Raw genomic sequence first — 25250 nt, forward strand, 5'->3', positions numbered from 1 at the left:
AGTCCCGTCAGCAGGCTTGAATTTTTTTTTTTACTAACGTTTCGCTATCGTAAAAAGCGTTCCTGCACATTGGATGAATGGACCATAACCTTCAATATTTCCATAACAGTACCTTACAGTTTTTCAATATTCAAAATTTTTGTCCAAGAATGTTGAACATGGTAGTAGTAATAGTTAGTACGGGCTAGTTGAGGTGGAAGCACGAATACGACAGCGTACTGTTCCTCGCATTCAGGACACCTCAACCGCGTTGTTGATGGAAAGAGAAGGCCAGATAGAGAAATAGTCTTCAGCGCAGGCAGTCAGGGGAGGGGATGTATGGTTTCTTGAAGACGGTAATGGTGTGCGAACTGCATTCTGACTTTCACAGCCAGATATGTAAACTCAAAAAGGAGTCTGCTTAAAATACACCCTAGGGGTTTTTTTTTCTTCCGCTAGCTATTACCAGTAAAGTTTTTAACTATCATTTTTAAGCGCAGCTGTACTCTCGCATTTGCGCTACCGTCGGTAAGGTGTACCTAGAATCTGGCAACCGTCATTTGTTGGTGTGATTCAAGCTCCTCCTATACCTCCTTTTCCTACTGGGTTTCATCCTAAAGAACGCTAGCAACAGATGCTAAGTCGGTGCGCGCTAGATACAATGGTACAAATCACATTTTAGACAGAACTGCCGATTGACGGTACAACAGAGATGGTTCCTACCTGGCATCACCAGCCGAAAACAGACCAGCCGACCAGTGTTCAAAAACAGAAGCAAGCTGATTCAAAGACTGTAGAAGAGTTCACGCGACTAACGCGATCCGAGGCAGCGAAGTTTGTGATTTTTTTTTTTACATTAGAACACACCCACTTTAAGCCACACCACTTCGGACGCGCCTATTTAGTGGCCCTTTCCACAAGACGGGCCTTGGGAGATTTGCAGGGTCTTTCGTATGAGGCCGATCCATCGACCCACCCTGACGCAGTAAAGCTCCGCCCACATTCAGCCTCCGCGCACAGAATTCCTGCATGAAAAAAAAAAAAATTTAGTCAGCTTCTTAAACGTTTCTTGTTACCTAAACAAGAAGGTTATCGCAAGAAAAAATTATGAGCTTTAGAATTTTGATACGAACATTGTTTGATATAGTTAAACATTCAAAAGATAATTTCGTTTACTGTTGCTATTGACCAGCGGAGTAATACAGGACTTCGCGGACAGCGGCCCAATGTTAGAAACTGCAGTTTTTTTTTTTTCAGTTGTATGCTACTATAATGTGTCAAATTATACGTGGCCCACGTACGAGGACTGATTGTGTGGGTCACATATAAACCAAGTACGGGTCATATACCGGGTGTCCCAGCTAAATGTAACCAAACTTTTAAAAAAGGCGAAGTGTCCTAGTCCAGTGAAACCAACTCAGGGTTGTTCATAGTCGCGTGGCCTAGTCTTGAGTAGTTTTTTCGCTCTTCAAGTTCATTAAGTTTTATTAGCTAACTTTTTAATTATTTACTTCAGGAAGAAAGTGTCAATGCAGAAGTTTTAGATCACCTCGAAAAACCGCTAGTAGTGCTGTTTCCGTAAAGTTACGATTTATGTAGCTTCATTTATTGGCCTTAAAAGAAAGTTGTCACGTGACCAGCTGGTCGCTCACTTCTCTGCCCCAATGTGCACCCAAAGTCTCATCGAGGAGAGGACTTCAGAAAAAATATTTTATTCTTTAAGGCACGTCTTGCGACGTTGAAGTGGCATAGTTGTCATGTGGAAGCTTTTTCTTATTGTGCGGGTTATGGTTAAAGGCGGGTAAAAAAACTACTTTACGTAAATATTACTTTGTTGCAAATGTCTCAGTAAGATGTTTCTCAAAGCGATCTAAAACTTTTCCAGACTTTGTTCCTCAAGTCAATAATTAAAATGATAGTTAATTAAGCTTAACTAATTAGTCAACCTTGAAGAACGAAAAAAATACTGCAGACTAGGTCACGAGACTCTAAACAACCCTCATTTGGTTTGTGCCGCCTGTGGCTGGGAGTGGCGTTCACAAACGCCTATTCCCATCTCATCTCAATGGCTGACTCTCCTGCGTGTGGCCAGTGCGGTTGTGACGAGACGATCAGCCACCTCCTCTGTGACTGCCCTCGTTTTGAGCGAGAGCGCGGTTGCCTAGTTGCTTCTCTGCTCCGCTTGGACTCGCGTCCTTTAAAAGAGTCTAACGTTCTGGGGCCTTGGACGCAACCTTCCAGACAACGGAAAGCGGTGAAAGCGCTCCTGAATTTCCTAAGGGACTCGGGGTTGCATTCCCGCCTATAATCTTTGTTTTCAGTGCGCGCCCTCTGTCCCTGTGACATAGTGGTCGCTGGTCACTTAGAAGACTCATTTCCTTGCCGCTCTTTTTCCTTTTTTCCCCTTTGTTCCCCTCCCCAAGTGTAGGGTAGCCAACTGGGCATCGCCTGGTTAACCCCCCTGCCTTTCCGTCCTTTTCTCTCTCTCTCTCTTTCTTGGTTACCTTTAGCTGAGACACCTGGTATATGAATGTGTAGAGGGGGGCTTTCGAGGAGACTGTGAACAATGAAGTGAGAATACGGTTGGCCAGCGCCATTTAATTACGAATCAGGCAGACGGGCCTGTTTCGGGAGCCCGAGGTGGCTATGGTTAAGGAGCCAGAGTTCGGTAAATCCTCTGAGGTGGCCCCATCGTGGACTTGAGGATAAGGAACTGGACGTTGTTCCAGTCGTTCTTCAGGCAGCGCATCAAGTGGTCGATGGCTGTCATCACGTTGTCCACCACCTGATCGGGCTCCATCTTCACGTGTCCGATGCACATTCCGAACGACAGTACCTGCAGGTGATGTTTACAGCAGATCGGAAAGTGCAAAGCTGTGCTGCTGCTTGCAAGAACACAACTACAGATCTCCCTGTGCGTGCTTCCTCAATGATAGTGCAGGCTTCTTTGAAGACCTTCCTTCAGAAAAGTAAAGACGAAAAATTTCTAGGTGCAAATGCTTGCTCGGTTGCATTTCTTTGTGTGCGTTCTGAAAAGTTTTCACGCCTCCTCGGCACTCGTCGCCTCTCTTTGCCACTCTTTATAATTTTATTTTTGTTTGTTCATTAATTTATCTATTGAACATAATTATCTTATGCTTTAATTAAAGATCGTTTTATTTATTCTGATTATCCAATTGTTCTGATTGATTCTGATTATTCTGATGATCCAATTGTTCTTGCTTGTAATTAACTTATTAATCTATGTTAATAGAAATTTTTGTTCGATCAATTATCACTCATAAAATACAGTTAAATTAATTTCAAACTTTACTTTCACTCTTTTACCTATTTTTCCACTATTTTGCCGTCCACGGCTGTTTTCCCGTCCACTCACTTTATTGACGTTCACGCTATCGACGTTTTTTCGACATCATTTTTCGCTCTAATTAACTAATCATCCCAGTAAGGCATGATGTTGGGCTAGTCGGTTCATGGTTAGAGCGAAACAAAACTGCGCGAAGACGACGGGACAAAAGAAAGGCACGAATTCGTGCCTTTCGTGCCTTGTGTGTGTGTGTATTCGTGCCTTTCTTTTGTCCCGTCGTCTTCGCGCAGTTTTGTTTCGCTCTAACTAGTCAACCCGTCGACATATTTTTTTTTTTTGCGCAGCATTCGCGCATGATCTAATTTCGATTACAACCACTCGTTTGATGCCTACCTCTTCTGAGAACGTCACAAATGCTGCGGACACGTTTTGCGGACAGGTTTTGGTGACACGACCCCGCCTCATTAATGAATAAATAAATAAGCCTACCCTCTTCATGCGGAACCGTGTGGTGCTCTTGAGCTCTTCAAGCTTGCCCGCTAAGGGTTCGGTATTAGCCACAACCTCGAGGGGCTTGTTCAAGCTCTTGAAGATGAGACCCACGGCCTTGTCCACGTCCTTCTTCGCAAACTCGGGTACGAAGAAAACGTTGTACTTGCGCCCTGTTGACGAGAAAAACATACAAAACACCCGCCCGCAGCGCCTTTAGTCCATGGGTCGGCGGGTGAGGGACAAGCACCTAACTGTGGCTACAGACAATGCCGCCTTTTGAAATACTTTTCTAACACAATAGCGTTCGATCAGTTCTGCGGAAAACCAGGCGTCGGTGTTTTTGTGACTGAAAAATCCGTATTGGTCGAGAGTGTAGTGACGTAGAAAAACAGTTTCCCTGAAAAAGAGATCAAGCGGATTCGAACCGCTGTCCTTTGCAGACGTCTGGTGCCCGGCACGCTACGTGTACAGCACTGTGGAACATTTGTTAAGTGGGATAAATGCAGGCCTTGAACGAGCACCTCACACTGCCCAGCAGGAGAATAAGGTTACAGGAACACTTAGTCAATTAGGGACACTAATTATCGTGACCAAATAATATGGATGATTATGTGTTATAACGCAGTACGTCATGGTAACGAGCATGAGGCTTTCTGCGAAAGGGCGTGCCACGGGTACCTCTAAGTGGCCGTAGGGGCCTGAACGCTGCTGCGTATGTAAGCGATGCTGGAAAGCACGGCAATCAAGTCTAACCGAAGCGATAGTGTTATACACCACTTTTAAGGTGAAAGCCTTTAATGGCTCAAACTGTCATCCGTTAACAAAGCGTGTCACACGAGTTTAACTCGGGAACTAAAAAAAGATAGAGAAAACCAATGGTTGTTTCAGATAGAGGAGAAAAAAATGAACCTAGAAGCCAAGTTTGATGACTGTAGATGAATTAATTAATTATAAGCAAAAATCCCGAAATTGCGCCGAAATAGCGCGGACGTCGATATAGCCACGGGAACGGTGTGACGTCGCATCCACCGGAAGCCGTCACGGCATAGTGAAAATTGTCACAAAATGGTCAGAAAAACGTCAGATTTGTGTCAAATTAGATGAAAAAATGTGTAATTAAGCGTAATTAACACTTAAGATCCCCAAAAGATGCATAATTTGGGTATTGATTTAGCCACGAGAACGGTGTGACGCCACATCCACCGGAAATCGTCACAGCATAGTGTTCTCGGCTTTCGCCTCTCAACACTTTCGTTGCCAAAGTGTTCTCCCAATTTTTTGCGTCCGACAGCACGTAGTGAATGGCACCTGATTCATCTGTGCCATCCGAGCTGGTTAATCTACGGTATTAACTCCGTTATGCTGCCGACATCCCGCTGGCTTTATTGCGTAAGATAGTGCACCAACTCGACCAAGTATCCACATTTCAAGATGAACTGAGAAAAGAACTCACAGTATGGTTAAGGTCACCTTTCCATATCATGGGGCAGAGGTATATGGACAAAAGGCGACCAATGATAAACGTCAATGTATACGAACCCAGGGACTTAATTTTGTTCGAGCGGCCCTTCAACTTCTTGATTTCTTCCCAGTTGATGAAGGCCATGCCGCACTCGGTGGCCTCATCGCGGCGCGCTTTGTGGCCGAGAAAGCAGGCCCTGAGATGCGGCCTCGGAACATGCTGCAGCCTGGGGGGGGGGGTGTAAGAGTGACAAGTAGCGGTCTTACGTCATCATGATGCATGAACTGTTGTAGCTGCTAGTAGACACCCCGCGACAAGCTCTACTTCGAGAAACGTATGGACAGTTCGAGTCAAATGACTTTACACCGCACGGTTTGTTTGTAAGCCCTATATAAAGTCGAGTGGGTCAGCGGACAAACTTGAGTTAATGATGTCTTAGCTGTAGTCAAGAAGGATTGTGCATGGGTAGGGCGTGTAATACGAACGTAAGATAACCACTGTTCACTTAGGGCAGTTAAGATTGGTAAGTTTGCTGTGGATAGGGTAGACGCAGCTGGCCAAGGACAGGGTTGTTATTAGGAAGGATCTACAAGATATGGAAATAGTACAATACAGAGATATAGACATAGTACAATGCCTCAAATCTTATTGTTCAAAAACTCCGAACGTTTCTCGCAGAATTTATAGCACAAGGCGATAAATATTTGGACAAGCAGCAAGTAAGCGGCAACACATAGTGCTATATTGGCCCGGTATCTAGAACTACTAGGTACAGTGTCTAAAGTGTACGGTGCCCACAGTCCGCTGTTTTATACAGCGGAAAACACACTCAACGAGTCGTTTTTATGTCTACCCCTTTAACTGAGGGTCGTTCCAAGCTGGCTGATCTATCGCTTTTCTGCCCTTTGCTATCCTCCGTTGCAAGCACTGCACTCTCGTTGGCCTAACTTTCTCTAGTAAGAATAAGTAGTATCTGGATAAACTAGGCATACTTCTTTCTTGCGGGACGTGAGAAAGCTGCTGCCCGCTTAGCGGCTTTACCAATAGACTCGTTTACACTTGTCGCTCTTTCGAAGTGTACCGGTTATCGCCTCCTAGTAAAAAAAAAAAAAAGCGACTGAATCACGTAAAATATACGACAGATTTTGTCGTTCGGTCGTAACGACAGATTTTGCTGCTGTTTTGTAGTACTTTTCTGTAACAGTGTAACTTTTTCTGTGGTACTTTCTTGTAGTTCGTAGTTCTGTAGTGTCTTTTTGTAGCAACTATACAAAGTTCTGCTGTCACTAAAAGAATTCAGTTGTTAAGTTCGTAGCCGAAAAACAACACAAAAATCTGTTGTAACGACAAGAAAGTGTCGCGTTGTGTTTTTCGACAGGGAAGCAGCTCACCTGACGGTTCCCGCGAGTTTCTTGTTCCTCCTGCGGTCGTAGTGCCTCAGTGCCAGCTGAAGGTCAACGGCCTCCATGAAATTGCGCCGCTTCTTTCTCGCATTCTCGAGCACCGCGATGGCGCACTCGCGCACCTTCTCTCGGCTGACCTTGGCGTCGACCCGGGGGAGGACGGGGACGGCGTCGCTGCGGTCGAGAAGTTGGCCAGGGGTTCAAGTCACAACAGCACCCCCGACAGCAACATTCATAATAACAACATTTAATTGCATCAAACGACGCGAATGTCACGAGATACACAGCAAAGAATTCAACACGAGATAAAAATGGTCTACAAACTGTCTATAGACTTTTTATAAACTCTATTCCCTTCCTATAGATATTTTAGTAGTCGTAGTACAAGACCTTTATTCGACCATAATTTACAGGCCGAGCATGTCGACCGCCTGGGCGACCAGAAGTCACTGTTCTTCCTCCCCTTCAGCGCCAAGCCAGTCGAGCCAGGTGGTGCCGGATAAAGAAGGTGGGGGTTAGGAACCCGACTGCTGAGCAGCCGGGCAGTAGAAGAGGCAATGGGCCAGGTCCGCATAGATACAGGGGCAGTTGGGACAGGAAGGGTCCAATCGATAGCGATAGAGAAAGAGGCGAGACGCGGTGATGACTGCATTCATTTGGACGTGCCGAGGAAGGCGAGCCTCCGGCACCGTGAGTGATGGATGAGGGGGATGAGGCAGTCTATGGACTGCCAAATAAAAAATCTACTGAAAGTGCATGGACATAACTCTACAGATTGTCTATAGACAGATTTTTATTGCGTATAGACTATTCTGTAGGATTTGCCTTTGAAAGTTTATATATCATATACAATGAAGTCTACAGACCGAGTACAGACTGTGTAAGAAAATTTGAAAGGGGGGAAAGAGACACAAGCAAAGAAAGTTGGGCAGGCTGGCACAGATTCATGGTAGACAAAAGAGCGGTGGATAACACCTACTTGAAGCACCGAAAAGTCCAGTTAAGTTTCTTCTTTTCAAATCCGTGTTGTCCACCACACTGAGGGACACCAGCTTGCCTACAGGGCAGGGACTGTACCAGAATATGTACCGTACCACGTGGTACTGCGCGCACAACCAAGAACGTCCACCCTATATCCGAACTCTCGCACACTGCGTCTGATTTGTCGGCTGATTCCAAGCCCAAAAGACAGCGACAAATGGCCGGGCCGACAGAGGGAGCCCTGCACTCCATACGAGGAAGCCTCGACTGGGGAACCTTGTGTTCAGGAAAGTAAAAACAGCGCTAAATTCTACACAAACCACACAGAAAGATGGACAGGACGGGCGCTGCCCTGTGGGGAACTGGGAAACCCTTTAGAAATACCCTTGTTCCGTTTTTTCTCTATAGGATCACCTTGTCGTCCTACGCCCCATTTTTGTCCCGATTAGCGAGACGCCGAGCCGTACGATCGTATACGAGTCTGGAAAATCCGTTTCAGAGTGTAGTCATAAACTGTGGACAGTTTTCGAAGGCTGGAAAAGAGGACGGCGGTCCCCTCTTCGCAGCAGTAAGGTGTTCAGCGCCACCACAACTACCCACGCGATAGTTTGCACCAGTTACGGCGTCCCGCAACCTCTTCGGAATACTGAGCGGTTCATTTGGCCGCTAAAAAGGGTGAGCCTGCTTGAAGGAAATCGGAAATGTAAGGTCAGTCCCTACGCAGAATTTCCACGCGGATTTTTTTTTTCTGAAATATTCTAGAGAATGGCTGCAGATGTCTTGCCAAAGAAGAGGATCCTTTGCACGAAGCATAACCGTCCTGCTTCCGCCAGTATGCTGACCGAATGGCATGTCAGCTAAGTCTTGTAAATTGGACAGAACTTAGAACTTCTTTAATGTTGTTTTAGAGCTAGGTTCTTAGGCGCCCGTTCCTGCGTTCCGCGGGCGGCGTCGGCGTGGTCGGCGTAACCGGTTGTCCATTCCTCGTGGAAGGTGGAGTTTCGCTCTTGTACTACCTGCCACGGCGAGACCGAAGGACTGGACAACCGGAACGTGGCTGCCGCGGGAAGATCGCGGAGGATAGCTATAAAGCGGTGGCCGGTAGCGCGTGAAGAGCTGCGCTCAAATTTCGCATTACCGACTACTGTAATCGTCTGTCAATATTTTCCTCAGCAGCGCTGTCATTGTAATTACACGAAGACCTACGAGTGTCCGTCACGCGAAACAACAGAAACAATGTCCATCAAACGGTAGTACCCAACACAACTAGAACAACATCTGTGAGAGGAGCAGAGATTAACAAGGAAGACAGGGTAACGACGTTTACATTAGTTACGTCGGCAATGCCAAGATTGGCAAGGGTCGTAGGAGTGAAGGCCAGTGCTTGTGAATAGGTTTGGTTTGTGGGGTGAAACCAAACCTATTCACAAGCACTGGCCTTCACTCCTACGGCCCTCTCCAATCTTGCCAGTGCCGGCCAGAGTATTGGGTGATCGGACAAGGTTGCAGTCAGGCTTGAAAAGAACGTCTAGTCAGCTTCAATGCGAGAACGACTGCGGCGTTTTAATGCAGCTCTGCGCAAAGCGTTTGTTTGATATACGTGCGGCATCGCTGATGAGGCATTGAGTTGTGACCTCAACCGTAGTGGACACTTGAGCAGCGATGACGTGCCGCCGATAAATGCTCGCAGCCTTCGGGCCTCCGAACATTTATCGATACGCGACGAGTGACATTCACCGAACGAGGTACCCGATATCTCTAACACACGCACATGAAATGCAATTAGGACAAAGAAAAAAAGAAACAGTTGACTGTTGGATCGGCTAGCAGATAATCGTTGGCAGATTTAGTAGATTTAGGTCTTCATAGAGAATGATGTCAGTGGCGAAATCGTAGGCAAGAGATCGTGATCGCAGTCGTGGCAGCTGACCTAAATTAAGGGTAAGGCAATGACCCTCACAAAAAAATAAAAGCTCACAGAAATCACGTCCCGCAACGTTCCTAATATAACCACTAAACCACATGAGGGAGCTCACGCTCCCCATAGGTTCCAGTGATTGGGAACTTAATGCAACCTAAGAGGGCCACGTTAGGGCTATGCTAACCTTCCATCAAAATTACGAAATTTTCACCCAAAATTCGAAGAAAGGCGGTTCACGCCTTGAAGCAAGAGCGGGAAGGAAGATGTGGGTGAATGCCAGTCCTGAAAGCAGGAGTGAGAGTGAGAGTAAGAGGTGTACGAACCTCACGCCAGGCCCGTCGGGCAAAGCGGCCACGCCGTTCACGTCCATCCCCCACGGCGACACAAGAACGGATGGCTGCGGAGGACAGCGGCGATGATGGTGATGTTGTTGACCTCTGTAGACATGGCACATACCCACGCGGGCGGATTGGCCAGGATGCAAAGAAAAATCACTGAGGCGATTCTGAGGAAAATAGATGCATAAATATAGAGTTGTCAATTGCGAATAAAACTAGAAAATAATAATTAAAGAAAACACGAAAATGGCGTGTCAAGTGGTGATAACAAAGAAGGGGGTGATGATGATGAAGAAGAGGAAGATAATGATGATGAACAATCTTCAATTCTCGTGAATTAAATTCTCATTCTTTTTATTATTATTATTGCTTTTCCACCGTAACTTCTTTGATTTTTAACCTAAGGCAGAACCATTAGCTTGGAACCAATTTACCCTCTCCTTTTGGCTCTCCTCACTGAACCGTGGCCTATCCCCCATCGTGGGTGTGTGCCATGTCACTAAGTCAACAACAAGGGCGCAACATGTAATATATCCGAATTTGCACCTCAGGCCACTGTCCCGTATTCAGTCTCCTAGATGACCTAGAGTTATCTCCTAGATAACTAGAGTTCCTGTCCACTCCGCCACCGGCAACGAAACCCGGTGTTCTTGATATCAAAAGTGTTCACGAAAAATCCCAGATGTCGTCACCGCGGTATCAAATAAAAGCGAGATGCTTGCCGTTCAAGAGGCACTTTGCTCTGTGGCCGCTGTTCCCCTACTACCTACGGCTCGCATTGTCATCCGCACCGACGCCCTTCACGTCATACGCCTACTACGACGCGTCAGTCGCACCCCAGGCATTTCTCAGGACATCCATCGTCTCGCGGCACGCATCCCGCAGCCAACCCGAATTGAGTGGGTCCCACGAGACCTCCTAATCCCTCCGTGTGCGGTAACCCTCCCCCGTGGTCTTACTTGTGCAGAGGAGGTTGCGCTTCGGAGGATCCGGGTCGGGGTTGCCCTAACTCCGGCCGTTACACGAAAGTGGCCGCAATTCGAAGGTGTATTTCCCCGCCCCGAGTGTCCAGTCTGCAAGAACCGAAATCTCTAGGCCGACATTCACCACCTGCTGTGGGTTTGCCCGGCGCTGAAGGCGACAAGAATTCGGCACCTGGCGGCAGCGGGTCTTTCGCCCGACAATAGTGCTTCATACACCGCTTGGACACAAGGACCTAATCATCGTTCACTGCTCGATTTGATTGGATCAGCGAACCTTTGCTCATTTATTTAGGCACCCTCATATGTCATTACATTCCGTTTTATTCCCTGAGGCAATCAACATCGCATTAAAAAAGTTTCATCCGAACGTGCGGGGAACACGACCAGCCGGCCTCAAAACTGCATTGCTTCCTGGCGGACAAAGGTGGACCTGTGTATTCGTTGCTTTACGCCTGTATGCGAATGAGTAGATGTGTCGTTACGAAGGAAATAGAAATAAGAAAAAAAAGTCGGCACAGACACCTAGGACTGCTTACGGGTGAGAAGGTGTAAGACCGCCCACTCACTTTGTGAAAGCGGTCGCTGCGCGCTGCGACGTGATGTAATCCACGCAGGTGGCAATTCTACCTCTACATGGCTCTACGCAGCCGCCGTACCGCACTCCGCCTGAAGATTGGTTTATGTATTGGGGTTTAACGACCCAAAGCGACTCAGGCTATGAGGGATGCTGTAGTGAAGGGCTCCGGAAATTTCGACCACCTGGGGTTCTTTAACGTGCACTGACATCGCGCAGTACACGGGCCCCTAGAGTTTCGCCTCCATCGAAATTCAGCCAACGCGGCCGGGATCGAACCCGCGTTCGTCGCACCAGCAGCCTAGCGCCATAACCACTGAGCCACCCCGGCGGGGTTCCGCCTGAAGGGTATGACGCGATAGCTAATGGGTTAATGCCCATATATTAAATATTGGTCTTTCTTTACTCAACATTCATGGATCACTGGTGGCCCTCATATCACTCCTGGCACACGGTGACGCGGTTAAGCGCCACCTGCAAGGGTGCCTGAGGACGCCATATTTAATGGTATACCATCGAATGTCAACACACACAAAGCCGCCGCGGTGGTTCAGTGGTCATGACGCTAGGCTAGACGCGGTTTCGGTCCCGGTTGCGGCGGCAGAATTTCGATGAAGACGAAATTCTAGTGGCCCGTGTGCTGTGCGATGTAAGTGCATGTTAAAGAACCCCAGGTGGTATAAATTTCCGGAGCCCTTCACTACGGCGTCCCTCATAGGCCGGGTCGCTTCGGGACGTTAAAACCCCATAAACCATAACACACACGCAGCTTCTGCAGTGGATCTGTGATTATGGCGCTCGACCGGTCGGGGGTTCGGTCCTGGTTACGGCGGTCGAATTTCGATGGAGGCGAAATTATAGAGTCCCGTGTACTGCGCGATGTCGGTGCACGTTAAAGAACCCCAGGTGGTCGAAATATCCGGAGCCCTCCACTACAGCATCCCTCATAGCCTGAGTCGCTGTGGGACGTTAAACCCTATAAACCATCAAAAATGCCGCCAGGTGGCCGATGAGAGTGCCTTCCGCGAGACCACGAGCCACAGATCATTCGCAGACGACGAGGGCGAAGGAACAGCGGCGGTTGACCCTTGCGGCATCGAGCTCTGGAGCTGACTGGGGGCCCGGGTCCGCCATGAGGTTAGTCGCTGTTGTCTGGTCAGTCCAACGTAACGGTTACCGTATAGGCGTAGGCGGTACTGGCATACAGCCTGCGTAGCTGTCATTTCGCCTTAATGCATGCTTAGTTCTCTCGTTTCATCGCTCCTCGCATCCTCCTCGACTGAAGCGAACAGCGCGGTTAATGGGTAGGGTGTGGTGTTGCGTGAACACCTTAGGAGATGGCCCGGCGAGGCCCGGCGACAGAGCACCGGAACAGGCCGCTGAAGAACACTTCTCAGTTCCGAGAGGAACAAAAGCGGGCTTGCGCCCGTTCCCTGCGGTTTTATTCATACAGCAAACACGAACAACCAATCACAAGGTCCCATGCCCCAACGTCATTGTTATTCGATCACATTTACAAATCAGCTAAGTGGCGCTAAAAGGTCCCTTGAATTGTGTGTCGACCCAAGAGGGCGCCACACAACATCAGGCATAGCAAGGACATAAGCTTGCGGCCAGTCCATTCACGTGGGCCCGCGTAACCAAGTGAGCAACCCTCTGCAGATAAGAACAGTGAGTGTAGAGTGGTCGTTCAGCCTCCCCCTCCGATTTCTGCTGCTGAGTGGAAGTGTTCCACTTACCCAGTTCATATTTTCTGCGGTTAGCTAGCAGGAAAACGGCCTAAAGTCAGCCCTTGCGCCTAACTGATAAACAGAGACAGCGATTTTGAGTGTCCTTAAGGCCTTTAAAGGATATGTAACTGTGTTCGAGCCATGTTGCACGGATTGCGCGCAGAAAGCCCCCGGGCCGATCATTGTACTTGTTTGGCCAATGATGTCTGAATGTGCAGTGCGACTAAAAACCTCGGGCCTTCATAGCTACATTATTAAAGGGACTCAAGTACTTTCCGGGAAAACCCATCAACTCGCTCAATCTATGCTACAGCATAGATGCTGTAGCATAGATAAAGTGGATCAGTGGGGTCTGTGAGAGGATTAAAGTGATTTGTAGGTCCATTAATTTGGAATAGTGGTTGGATTGAGGTGAATTAATGGGTGGTTACGTATAACTCTATATGACAATCCAATGAAGAAAAAAGAAGAATCGAACATTTTAGTCCCCAGGTTTTCAAAATTCGCGGCGCTTATGACGCCACAACTCTCACGCCCAATCAAGAAATTTCGTTACGAAGAAACCCGGTGGTTTTTGCGACACGACAACCTAAATGCTATCGGAATGAAATTTCTCCCGCGGGCTGAGTGGATTGGCAAAGCTTGGGTGAGCTTGGGTGGTATGTTTTTAATCCGTTAGAAAGTACACTTTCTAGCGATGTGATCGAGCAATTCTTCCTTGGTCTCTTTGCTGCAGCAAGCTCAATCCAGAGGTGCTCAACGAGGGCGTGAGGGCCGTCTTCGACGACGCGTCCCATCGCCACCGCAAGTTCGTCGAGACAGTGGAACTCCAGATCGCCTTCAAGAAGGCGTACGGAAGGAAGACGCTGGCCCCGGACCCCATCAGGTAGACATACCACGAACTCCCGTCACATTCACTCTCTACTTAAATTGCTTTACTTTTGTTACAAAGATGTCTTGCAGATCGGCTTTTGAGTCGCAGTATGCTAGGGTTAATGACATCCTAGTCGAAATCAAGAGGAAGAAATGGGCTTGGACAGGGTATGTAATGCGAAGGCAAGATAACCGCTGGTCCTTGAGGGTAACGGAGGGGATTCCAAGAGAAGGCAAGTGTAGCAGGATGCGGCAGAAAGTTAGCTGGGCGGATGAGATTAAGAAGTTTACGGGGATACGGTGGCCGCAGCTGGCCAAGGACAGGGTTAATTTGAGAGACGTGGGAAAAGCCTTTACCCTTCAGTAAGCGTAGTCGGACTGGTGATGATGATGATACACGGTTTTGACGTTTGTAAGCAAACATAAGTGCTGATGAAGGTTTTGGTGATGAGGGAAGAAGGAAGTTTTGATTGCCATTGACTAATTAGCGCTAATTCATTCGGGTCGCTAATTAGCTCAGCGCATTCACACTTGACCTAAGCTTTCCAGCGGTATAAGCGTGCTATAGCGGAAGGTTTGGTTTTAACTGCAGTTTACTATTTAACGGTGATAAATTCGGGTCGGTATCTAGCACAGCGCGTTTTTGCTCAACGTAAGCTTTCCAACGATATACGACTCGATGTTGTAGCGCTAAGTTTGGTTTTAAATGTAATTAACTAATTCATGCTAACTAATTTGGAGCGATAACTAATGGAGTATTAGAACATGACCTCAGCTTTCCAATGGTATATGACTCCATGCTATAGCGCAAAGTTTGATTTCAATTGCAGTTAACTAATTAACGCTAAGCAATTAACTAATCAAAACTAGACAAAGAACCGATTAACGCTAATTACCACATTAATTGAGCTCAGTAAGTAGTCTACATAACTGCATAATTAGCCAATGTCCAAACCAATGGCCCACACTCATGTTTAGTCACGTGGCATGACCTATGCTCAGACACATGGCTATGACAGCATCGAAGTCGACTAATTCCCGTTTTGACCTTCGGCGATCTTGAAGGTCAAAGTACCGGCGTGAGGCGTCTTCCGAAGTTGTACCCCGGTGAGCACAGCTAACGCTCTAGAAGCACTACTGAAGGCGTGTGTCGCGCTGGTTCATAAGGCAAGCGAAGCATTCCGCGCTGTGTTTGAAAGGTGGCTGTGCTTGTGACACGCCTGTTTTCGTTCAAACGCGAACTGTCGTGGGGCTACATTTCAGTGTTGCCAGAGCAAAAAACATGCTGTTTTTAATGGCGTTAGCAGTTAGGGCCCTGATAGAGAAAAAGAAAAAGCATGTCCGAGTTCCTACCACTCTTCTTCGTGTGATTATTGTAGCGTTCCAGGCATTTGTTACGAAGGCCGGACGAGCGTAAAAATGTGTGATTGAAGTAAACATCTACATCGGTTAAGCTGTTGCATAACAAGAACAATTCACCGACCAGTTGTCCCCGCGTTGGCTCTCCCCGTTGCTGTTCGACGCCATCATAACGGCCGCGGCTTCCAGGAGCCGTCGGTACCCGCTGCTTTCTTTTCACAGAAGGAATTCGAAGAGGAGTGGCAGTTATGAATGGCAGTTACCCCTACTAAAATTAGTGCTTTAGGTTTAAACGACGGTGAAGTCTTCGTTACATCGACGGAGAGCGTGGCTAGGCCTAGCAGAGCGGCGACATGGTCATACACAGAGACACGCCGGCTTTTATTGTAAAACTGTCAATAAATACACAAAAAATACAAAAAGATATGACAGAAAGCCCGCACCAAATCTGAGGTTATCGCAGGCAGAACCAATTGCCAATCAAAGAAGGAGCAACACCCAAGAGAAAATTTTAGGAAAAACCAATGAGAAGAAGAAAAAAAAAGGTACAAATGACTACCTGGCAAAGGTGGTTTGTAGGGCAGAGAGGCCTCAAAAGGAATAATTTATGGCGAAAGCCTCTGTGCGGTTGTCGATTATGCGACGTCCGTCTCCTCTCTTTCGCACTTGGCAGTTCGGCCCGTAACGGAATCATACCGCTTTTTCAAAGCGATAGCTCTAATAGATGTAAAGCGTGATCTCCGTGTCACTGCGATCCTTGATCGTGGCATGCCACCTTCAAACCTCTTGCTGCTCTCCTATACAAAGTGGAGAGCGGATTTCCTCTCTCCATTTTTGCACGTTTGGGTGGCTTTCCCGTGTACACAACCTTACATACGCCGACACTGGTGGATGCTCCCAATGGGCCATCAAGTTAGCGCTTTAAGAAATTATAGACGATGAATACGATTGATGCGGCACAGTATGCGGAAGTACAAGTGCTGCCACCTAGGAGGAGAAACCGCTTCCGCTGACTGGTTCAGAACGCGTACGCGAGCGTGATCCGTTCCGTCAATTACCGTGTGACACGCCATGCTCACGATTACCGAAGCATTTGACCAATCAGTCGCCTGCGAATTTTTACTGCGAAGGCAATACTACTCCCATGAATGCTAATGCTTTAAGTTGGGCTAGTTGGTAGCCGCTATCACACATATTGACTAGAGAAATTCACACACACAGGACAAGAGAAGGCGACAGAACACACGCTAGCCAAGAACGGCCTTTCGCGTAGCGGCGGTCACTTGGCACGTTTGACCTTTAGAATGACCCCTGACGTCATACCATGCCTAGTGACGTCACAGCGTGACGTCATACCAGGAGCGAGAGACGGGCTAACAACTTGGCTCGTCGGGTAACGGCGGCCGCTTGGCACGGCGCGCCGCGCTCCTCCCGCTAGAGGCGCTGCATATGCAGTATAAAACACCTGCTTTCGCAACCTACCTGCAGGCTTAACCAAAGCTAAGCCCCCGCCAATTTTTTCGTTGAACGTAATGTAGTATTAACGAGGATGCACGTGGTTTTTTTTTCGCTCCACGGGGTATGGGTTTTTTTCCAAGCAGCACAAATAATTCATCATCATCATCATCATCATCATTTATTAACCCTTAAGGGTCCCGTGGGGACATTACATAAGGGGGGGGGGGGATACAAGTGTCCGACGGTCATACATAAGAAAAGGCAAAAAAAAAGAACAAGAAGAGAGAAAAAAAAAGAATAAAAACTAGAAAGAAAGCTAGACAAAGCAAAACAGTAAACAAATTATGAAGTCAATCAAAGACAATGTGAGAAACAAGCAAAATAGTAAATACATTAATGTAGTCAATCAAAAACAATGTGGAAACAAAAAACATACAGAAATACACACCACAGTAAAACAACGCGTCCAATAAAGCGATCATTTTGTAGCACATCGCAGCTGATACATGGAAAGTTTTATTTTTCTTGGAAATGGTCGATGAGTAGCTGTCTAAAGTTGGAAGGATTAGTTTCAACGACAATGTTTTCAGGTAAGTTATTCCAAAATTCGATCGCGCAAGGAAGAAACGATTTGTTGAATGCATTGGTGGAGCCGTGTAAGCGCTGAATGCTAAATGAATTATATAAACGGCGAGATGATCGTACCGGAGTGCGCAGAAGGTTTTCACGAAGTGTTGGAAAATTAAAGTACAGTTTGTGGAATAGGCAGAGGATTGAAATTTTTCGGCGAAGCGCTAATGATTTGAGACCGAGAGGTGATTTCATGAGAGTAACACTGAGCCGAGGTGTGTACTGCGAGGTGATGAAACGTGCTGCCCGGTTTTGGATGGCCTCGAGTGAGTCAATAAGGTAGGCTTGGTGCGGGTTCCATATTGTTGAGGCGTATTCTAGTTTGCTGCGAATATATGTTTCATATGCTAGTTCTCTGATGGCTGGGGGGGACATGGCAAGTGATCTCCGGATGAATCCAAGTGACCTGGAAGCGCTAGCGCATAATTTTGTTATGTGATCTGCCCATGTTAGACTGGTCGTTATCTCAATGCCGAGGTACCTGTATGAATTAGTTTGAGACAAGGCTATGGAGTTCAGGGTGTATGGGAAATAAAGATTGGAGCGTTTGCGTGAAATGTGCATGAATTTACATTTGGAAACATTGAGCTGCATTAACCAGTCGGAGCACCACTTCTGGATTCTGCTGAGGTCTTCCTGTAATATTGTCTGGTCACTGCTGTTGCTGATGCGGCGATAGATGACGCAATCGTCCGCGAAAAGACGGACGGTTGATGAGATGCCAGAAGGTAGATCATTGATAAATATTAAAAACAGTAACGGGGCAAGAACCGATCCCTGGGGGACCCCGGAGATTACTCGAGTAGTTTCGGAAGTACGACCGGCGATGACTGTGAACTGTTGGCGGTTGGTTAAGAAGCAATGAATCCAGGATAAAGTAAGAGGGTCGAGTGACAGACGGGAGAGCTTGGACAGCAGGCGTTGGTGGGGGACGCGATCGAAGGCTTTGGCAAAATCTAAGTAGATGATATCGGTTTGAAATGAGGAGTCTAAATTTAAGTGAAGATCAGTAGTGAGCTCGAAGAGTTGTGTTTCACACGAAAAGCCTGCCCTGAAACCATGCTGATTGAGAAAGAAAAAAGAATTCTGATCGAGGTGAGATGCAATTTGTGAGTATAATATGTGCTCGAAGAGTTTACACGAGATACATGTCAATGAAATCGGTCGGTAATTCGAGGGGTCGGTGCGATCTCCAGCTTTGAAAATTGGTACAACTTTGCTTATCTTCCAGTCTTCCGGAAGTTGGCTAGTTTCGAGAGATTGGGCGAAAATCAGTTGTAGGATTTGGCTTGTAATGTATTTTGTTCCTTTGAGGATCTTGGCGGGAATGTTGTCTGGTCCAGGAGAAGTGTGTGGTTTCAGGTTGTCAATGAGATTTAAGATTCCCTCTGACGTGATGACAATAGGTGGCATAGGTGCATAATTAAGGGTAGGCAGGTCAAAGCTGCTGCTTTCTGTAGGCTCATGAGTGAAAACAGAGGTGAAATATGTGTTCATTACATCGGAGCGCTCGAGATCTGCAACATCGGAGCCGTCTAGCGCCTTCAAAGAAATATTGTAGGAATGGTTTTTATTGGGCATGAGTAGGCTCCAGAATTTTTTCGGGTTCACTCGTAGAATGTTCATCAGGTCGTGGCAGTAAAATTTTCTTTTCGAAGATCGTAAAAGGTGTATGTAATCGTGTAGGCAATCGACGTATTTCTGCCACCTCACAGTGCATCCTGATTTCTTGGCACTGCGGAAAAAGCGTTTCTTTTTTCGAGATAATTTTCTGAGCGCATTGGAGTACCAGGGTTTACCGGTGTCCCCTCGGATGCAGATTAGCGGGACATAAGTATCTATAAGAGATAAAAGTTTTTCCTTAAAAAAACACCAGTTTTCATTCACCGATTTCGTGTGTCTGGAGATTCCAAAAGTGCAAAGGAAATCTTCGAGATGGGCGTTAATGCTCGCGAAGTCAGCCTTGGAATAATCTCGGATATATTTAATGGACGGTAGGCGGATGGGAATTTGAATGGAAAGGTTGAAAGATATTAGGCAGTGATCGCTTAGTCCACTAGTACACGAAAGCGATTCGATCAATTCAGGGTTAGAAACGAGGACTAGGTCGAGAATGTTTGAACCTCGCGTTGGAAGGCACACAGCTTGAGAAAGGTTGAAGGTAAGGACTAGTTCTAAAAAGTCTTTGGATTGCCGGGACGATGCAGTCAGGTTTTCCCAGTCGATGTCAGGGAAATTGAAGTCCCCACAGACTGTAAGATTGGCGTGAGGGAAACGATACTGTAAGTCTTCAAGAACAGAGTGAAGGTCATTAATAAACGAGGGATCGCTGTCAGGGGCTCTGTAGCATGCGACTAGTATGTTGGTACCAGAGGGAAAGGAGAATTTAATGCATAATATTTCGCTATGGCTGGTAATACTAACTAGAGTGGAAGAAAAGCTTGATTTCACTAGGGCAAGGATGCCGCCTCCCCTGCGGTCTACTCTGTCTCGCCGGTACACGTTAAATGACTGATTGTCATGAAGTAGTTCGAAATCTTGAATGTCGGGTGTCAGCCATGATTCAGTGAATAATGCGATGTCTGTGCTGAGGTCATCAAGAAGGGCTTCAACTGTTTCTTTTTTAGGCAAGTAGCTTCGAATATTTGTTAACAAAACCGAGGTTTTCTGATAGGCTGCAATAGGGCGTGGGCACTGAGAAGGACTTGAAAGATGAGATTGCGGGTCGTGCGGTGCTTGCGGTAATCGCTATGGTTTCAGCTCAACTACAGAATCCGTATCTGCTTGATAGACGAAATGTTTTTTGCCGATGAGTAGCTTGTCGAAACGAATCTTGAATGATGCTTTGCTTTGCTGACCGTAAGCGAAAAGTTTCCTTCTAGCTAATCGAACCTTAGCTGAATAATCCTCGCGAACAGAAAATGCTGTTTCCTTAAGCTTCGGCCCGGCAAGCAATATTCTCGATTTGTCTTTGAAGTGTGCCAGCTTGACAATGATTGGACGGTTTTTGCCTGTCTCGAAGCGACCCAAACGGTGCGCACGTTCAATCTTATTATTATCAATTGATATTTCGAGCTTTTCGGAGCAAAAGGAAACAACATGAGCTTCGGACTGTTCCCAAGTTTCACCGAGTTCGTCTGTGATGCCGAAGAATAACAGGTTCGAGCGGCGTAAGCGATTCTCGGCATCGTCGTACTTATCCTTCAGAAGTTTGAAGTCGGATGAAAGCTTAGTGAAGTCAGAGGTGGTTTCAGGAGCAGCGCAACTCTCAGGGTTGACTGCTACGATTTTTTCAAGGATTTCAACGCGTGATGAAAGTCGACGTACGGAGTCCTCAATGCTAGTTTGTGCGGATCTGATCACGGCAAGCTCTGCCAGAATGGTGTTCTGGCTCAATTCGATGCGCAGTACTGCTTGGGAGATTGTTTCTAAAGACGGAGGGATGTCGTTCTCGGCAGGACCTGGGTTTAGCTCGACATCCCCGGACAAAGCGAGCAAAAGGCAAGTAAGATGAGCATTAAGGCAATAAAAACCAGCAATACATAAAATCCTTCGACAAAAATCACTGGTGTCTTTGGGGCACGACACCGCCAGCAAGAAACGATCACTAGAGCGGAGACATTTGGCACCAGGTAAGTAACTAACCTGTAGGAGAAGAAAATGCTTCTGCATGACCGGTTGATTTGCGGCGGCGTGCCCCAAGTGGCTCCAGCAGGGCAGCGGCTTATGTAGTCGTGCAGTTCCGGTGGTGGTACTGGCAATGGGTTGCCAGATGACGGTCCCGTCCATCGCCAGGAATCGCGGGTGAAGGTGAAGCTTGTAGTCATCACTGCTGTTTCCGGTCTCGGCCGGCAGCCAAGTGAAATGGTCGGTGTCGTTCACCGCGAAAGGGAACGAGCAGTCAATGTCGAGCTGTTCATATGCGATGGTCCAGGATAAGATAGCCTGTAGGAGAAGAAAATGCTTCTGCATGACCGGTTGATTTGCGGCGGCGTGCCCCAAGTGGCTCCAGCAGGGCAGCGGCTTATGTAGTCGTGCAGTTCCGGTGGTGGTACTGGCAATGGGTTGCCAGATGACGGTCCCGTCCATCGCCAGGAATCGCGGGTGAAGGTGAAGCTTGTAGTCATCACTGCTGTTTCCGGTCTCGGCCGGCAGCCAAGTGAAATGGTCGGTGTCGTTCACCGCGAAAGGGAACGAGCAGTCAATGTCGAGCTGTTCATATGCGATGGTCCAGGATAAGATAGCCTGTAGGAGAAGAAAATGCTTCTGCATGACCGGTTGATTTGCGGCGGCGTGCCCCCTGGAATCCCAATATTGGAAGCGTATTGGCAAAGGCCGGTGCTGCAAAGGACCAGAGTGAAGCCATCCATTGCCAATATTGGCCCGATAACGTGTGCTGCTTGGCAGGGTTTGCAAGCAGCATATAAGGACTGTTGATGATCGAACGGGCATTTCACTCTCGCCAGACTGCAGCATCCCACGAAGCACAACTTTAATATATGTGTGCTGGGAGACGAGCAACGCTGTGAGGAAGCCAGGGCCAACAACCTCGACTGCCTGGACTTGGAAGGCGTTCGGCAAAAGAAGAAAAAACCGTACGCCCTCAAAAAACTCGGTGAGCCTTGTTACTATGGCAATATGGCCTAGTCTGCTTTATCGCTGCCGCAATAAAGAGCACAGCACTGCACTGAGCAGTGTAAGCACAACAGCTGCGAAAACATCTGGCGGATGTTTGTCGGGTTTCTGAGCCATCCGTGATCCGCAAAACGTCACGGATTACCACGTGGTACCGCGGATGGATTACCACGAGGTAATCCTCTCTTTCCGCTTTCCTACCGCCTCCTGCCGTGACGTGCTGGAAATGTATGCAAATGGTAGTTATTTGTCATGTTGTTAATACACTCAGTTTAGAACAAAGGCGGGTAGCTGCATTTACGCACCGCCCAGCACAGCCCCTCCCCCCCTCCCCCTAATCAGCACCCTCGACCCGCCTCCACACCCAAACTTCACCCACGCAGCAAAAGTGTATATTAGAGTAAAAACATAAAAGTAATCATTGACGGTAAAAGCTTCTGGTATTGCACCTTTCTCGCATCCTTGTTTCATGGTGTTCCTTTTTTGTGCATTGTGAATAGAAAAAAAAAACACGAGCAATAATTCCACCTCTCTTTGTTCTGTGGCATGCGGGAGGTCCGGAGTTCGATCCCCACTGCCACCGGGCACCCACCGGTGATAAAGTGGGTGCAAGCTTTCCCCTGGCCATGTGCACGGCTTCTTTTAAGGATGAAGCGCTTGGGAAACGGGTCGTTGACCCCACCTTGAGAAAAGGAAAAAAAAATGTCTTGGGACATTGCGCTCTTTAGCCCCGTATGCCCCTGTGCCATAAAAATTCACAATCATCATCATCGTTGTTCTGTTCTTTTCGTTTTCGCAGTCAAGAAGTACGACGCTTTCCTCGTGCCCAAGTCCATGATGAAGGACTTCCAGGATGTGATCGGCTATAGGCTGAGGAAGGCGAAAAAGGTGCCATTGCCGCTGGAAGACGGCGATTCTCTGGTGGAAAAGGCCAAGGAAGCCAAGTCCACATTAAAATTCAACATGAAAAAGGTTCGGGACAGCTCGCGCAAACATTATTCGTTGCTAGATTTGGCGAGTGACTGGAGGCTTTCTTCTGGCAACAATGTATCCCGGCACGCACCATCTAGTTTGAGGGGACACAAATTCCAACCTCCGAGCAGCTGCTCCAGTAGGTGCAGGTGTTTTGCTTTCTCCTATAGTTTCACCGCTGGATGCTTGCGGCTTAGCAATATACCCCCGTTCCTTCTGTCCATGTCCAACATTCTTAGAAAAAGTTTGAATATTGGGAAATTGTAATGGGCATGTTATGAAGATATTGAACATAATGGCCCATTTTTCAATCGCTCGCATATAGCAGTTAATACTGCCATAGAAAACCACTGGGGAATGCTTTTGGCGGTAGCAGAAACATGAATAGCAAAATAAATGCAATCCTGCCGAAGGAAGATCTACGGATATATTGAATTTTATAGTTAAACCTTACAATATATGAAGGTTGTAATCGTTGAGAAGCTTACCGGCGTCGTCATGAAAAATTCAACTCTCTCATCATGAGTCCTGTTTAAGCTTTCTAACGGGAACAAGCTGTTCAGCTTCGTGTCGCTGTCCCATGCGTTAAGCGCTGTCACGATAGATCTAATCCAGCAATTTTTGCACCTCATCGCGGGGTAGACTGCGATGTATGTACCTACGCCCATAGAGGAACGGAACTGAATTTATGGGGAAACTAACTCAGTGAATAACTCTTTTAAGCTCAAACGTGGATTCCAAGAGAAGGCAAGTGTAACAGGACCGGCAGGAAGTTCGATGGGCGAATGAGATAAGTGTGCGGGGATACGGCGGCCGCAACTGGCGAAGGACAGGGTTAATTGGAGAGACATGGGAGAGGCCTTTGCTTTGCAGTGGGCATAGTTAGGCTGATGATGATGATGGTGTAACGTGCAGGCGCTGTGGATGGCAGTTCCAGTCGGCAACCTGACGATGCCCGCCAGTGCTGTGGCCGAGAACATTGACCAAGCCGCAGGGTCGTTGCTGAGCCTTCTGAAGAATAAATGGATGCACGTTAAGTCCATGCACATCAAGGCCACCATGGGACCCGCACAGCGCATCTACTGAGCCGCCTTTCCGCTGTCCAGCTTCAATGCTGGGTTTTCGCGCCGAATAAATTACGGTCTCAAAGGCCGTGTTCGACGATCGATTTTCGCGCTGACCTCTTCGCTAAAGGCGGGTTTGCACTGCTGCATACGGCAGTGCTGTAGAGAGCGAGAAGTTTTGTTGATAACACCTATAACACTCTGAGGAAATCACTGTTCGTCGACGCCGTGCATGTTAACAAAGTCAGAAAAGTAAAGCGAGCGATTTTCCCTAACGCTGCGACGTGGCGAATGTTGTTGTTGTTAGCCCTCACCCACACTGGGGTACCAGCCAAGAATCGGGAGAAACAGGTTGCTATTCACCTGTACTTACTAAAGGCAAAATAAAAGCACACGAGAGAGCAACATCGATGGATTCTAATTTTTACCTCGAGCAGGGCATTGACTGAAAAGGTATAAGAGTTTGGATGAAAAAGAGAAAAAACGATTGAGTCAAAATGAAATATTGAATAGAAAAGAAAATATTGTAACATTTAGCAAGGCAGCCGATGAGATTCCAGCAAGAAATTTTGAACAGCGGCACTAACAGATGTACGGCTGAACCGAAGTGTGGCGGCGCCAAATGATAGCAAGAGCGGACTGCTCAAACAGGCCACGATTCTGCAAGGGCTCCTTCATCAGCCTTGTTCTCATAGGTGTGAAACGGCAACAGTGGCGGATGTGTAGAGATACCTATAGTCTGATAAAACATAACTCTGCAGTGACCGCCACATACTGAATTCCTCCGTTGCAAAAAGTAGTCCGCTGTTACAGCTTTTTTTCTTACCCACAAAAGATGCTAACCACATTATTAGCTGCTAAGTTTTTTGCTGCCACTGGGCTGTTTAATATTGTCAAACATCGAAACGCTTATTTCTCCAACTGTTCATTGTCCTTGCGCAGCGTAGTAACACCGGATGTCACGGACAATGGCACATGTTTACAAAGGACTGTTTTTGTTTGTTTTTTTTTTACTACAGATGAGCGTGGGAAAAGAAGTGCTGCGGAAGGTCAAGACGATATCGGAATTTCGGTTGGGTAACGTCGCCA

At 47.3% G+C, this 25250-nt stretch overlaps 2 protein-coding genes across 2 annotated transcripts in view; one reads left to right on the forward strand and one right to left on the reverse strand.

The window, feature by feature from the left end:
* Nucleotides 1-24265, forward strand: part of LOC149330633 (large ribosomal subunit protein uL1-like) — a 43524-nt gene extending 19259 nt beyond the window's left edge. The window contains exons 3-6 of the mRNA XM_089559467.1: nucleotides 13907-14056; nucleotides 21957-22105; nucleotides 22925-23097; nucleotides 24013-24265. Coding sequence (XP_089415593.1) covers nucleotides 13907-14056; nucleotides 21957-22105; nucleotides 22925-23097; nucleotides 24013-24183 — 643 coding nt within the window. The 3' untranslated portion in view covers nucleotides 24184-24265. The remainder of the gene's footprint in view (nucleotides 1-13906; nucleotides 14057-21956; nucleotides 22106-22924; nucleotides 23098-24012) is intronic.
* LOC149330636 (large ribosomal subunit protein uL1-like) lies at nucleotides 2630-9915 on the reverse strand. The gene is made up of 5 exons (XM_089561266.1): nucleotides 9869-9915; nucleotides 6632-6817; nucleotides 5318-5466; nucleotides 3776-3948; nucleotides 2630-2815 (listed from the first exon to the last, which is right to left on the reverse strand). Exons 1-5 carry the CDS (start codon nucleotides 9913-9915, stop codon nucleotides 2630-2632), a joined length of 741 nt encoding a protein of 246 aa, XP_089417392.1.
* Nucleotides 24266-25250: the final 985 nt, after the last annotated feature.

Source organism: Amblyomma mixtum, chromosome 9, assembly GCF_055824585.1.
Source record: "Amblyomma mixtum isolate Tamu chromosome 9, ASM5582458v1, whole genome shotgun sequence".
Classification (NCBI taxonomy): Eukaryota; Metazoa; Arthropoda; class Arachnida; order Ixodida; family Ixodidae; genus Amblyomma; species Amblyomma mixtum.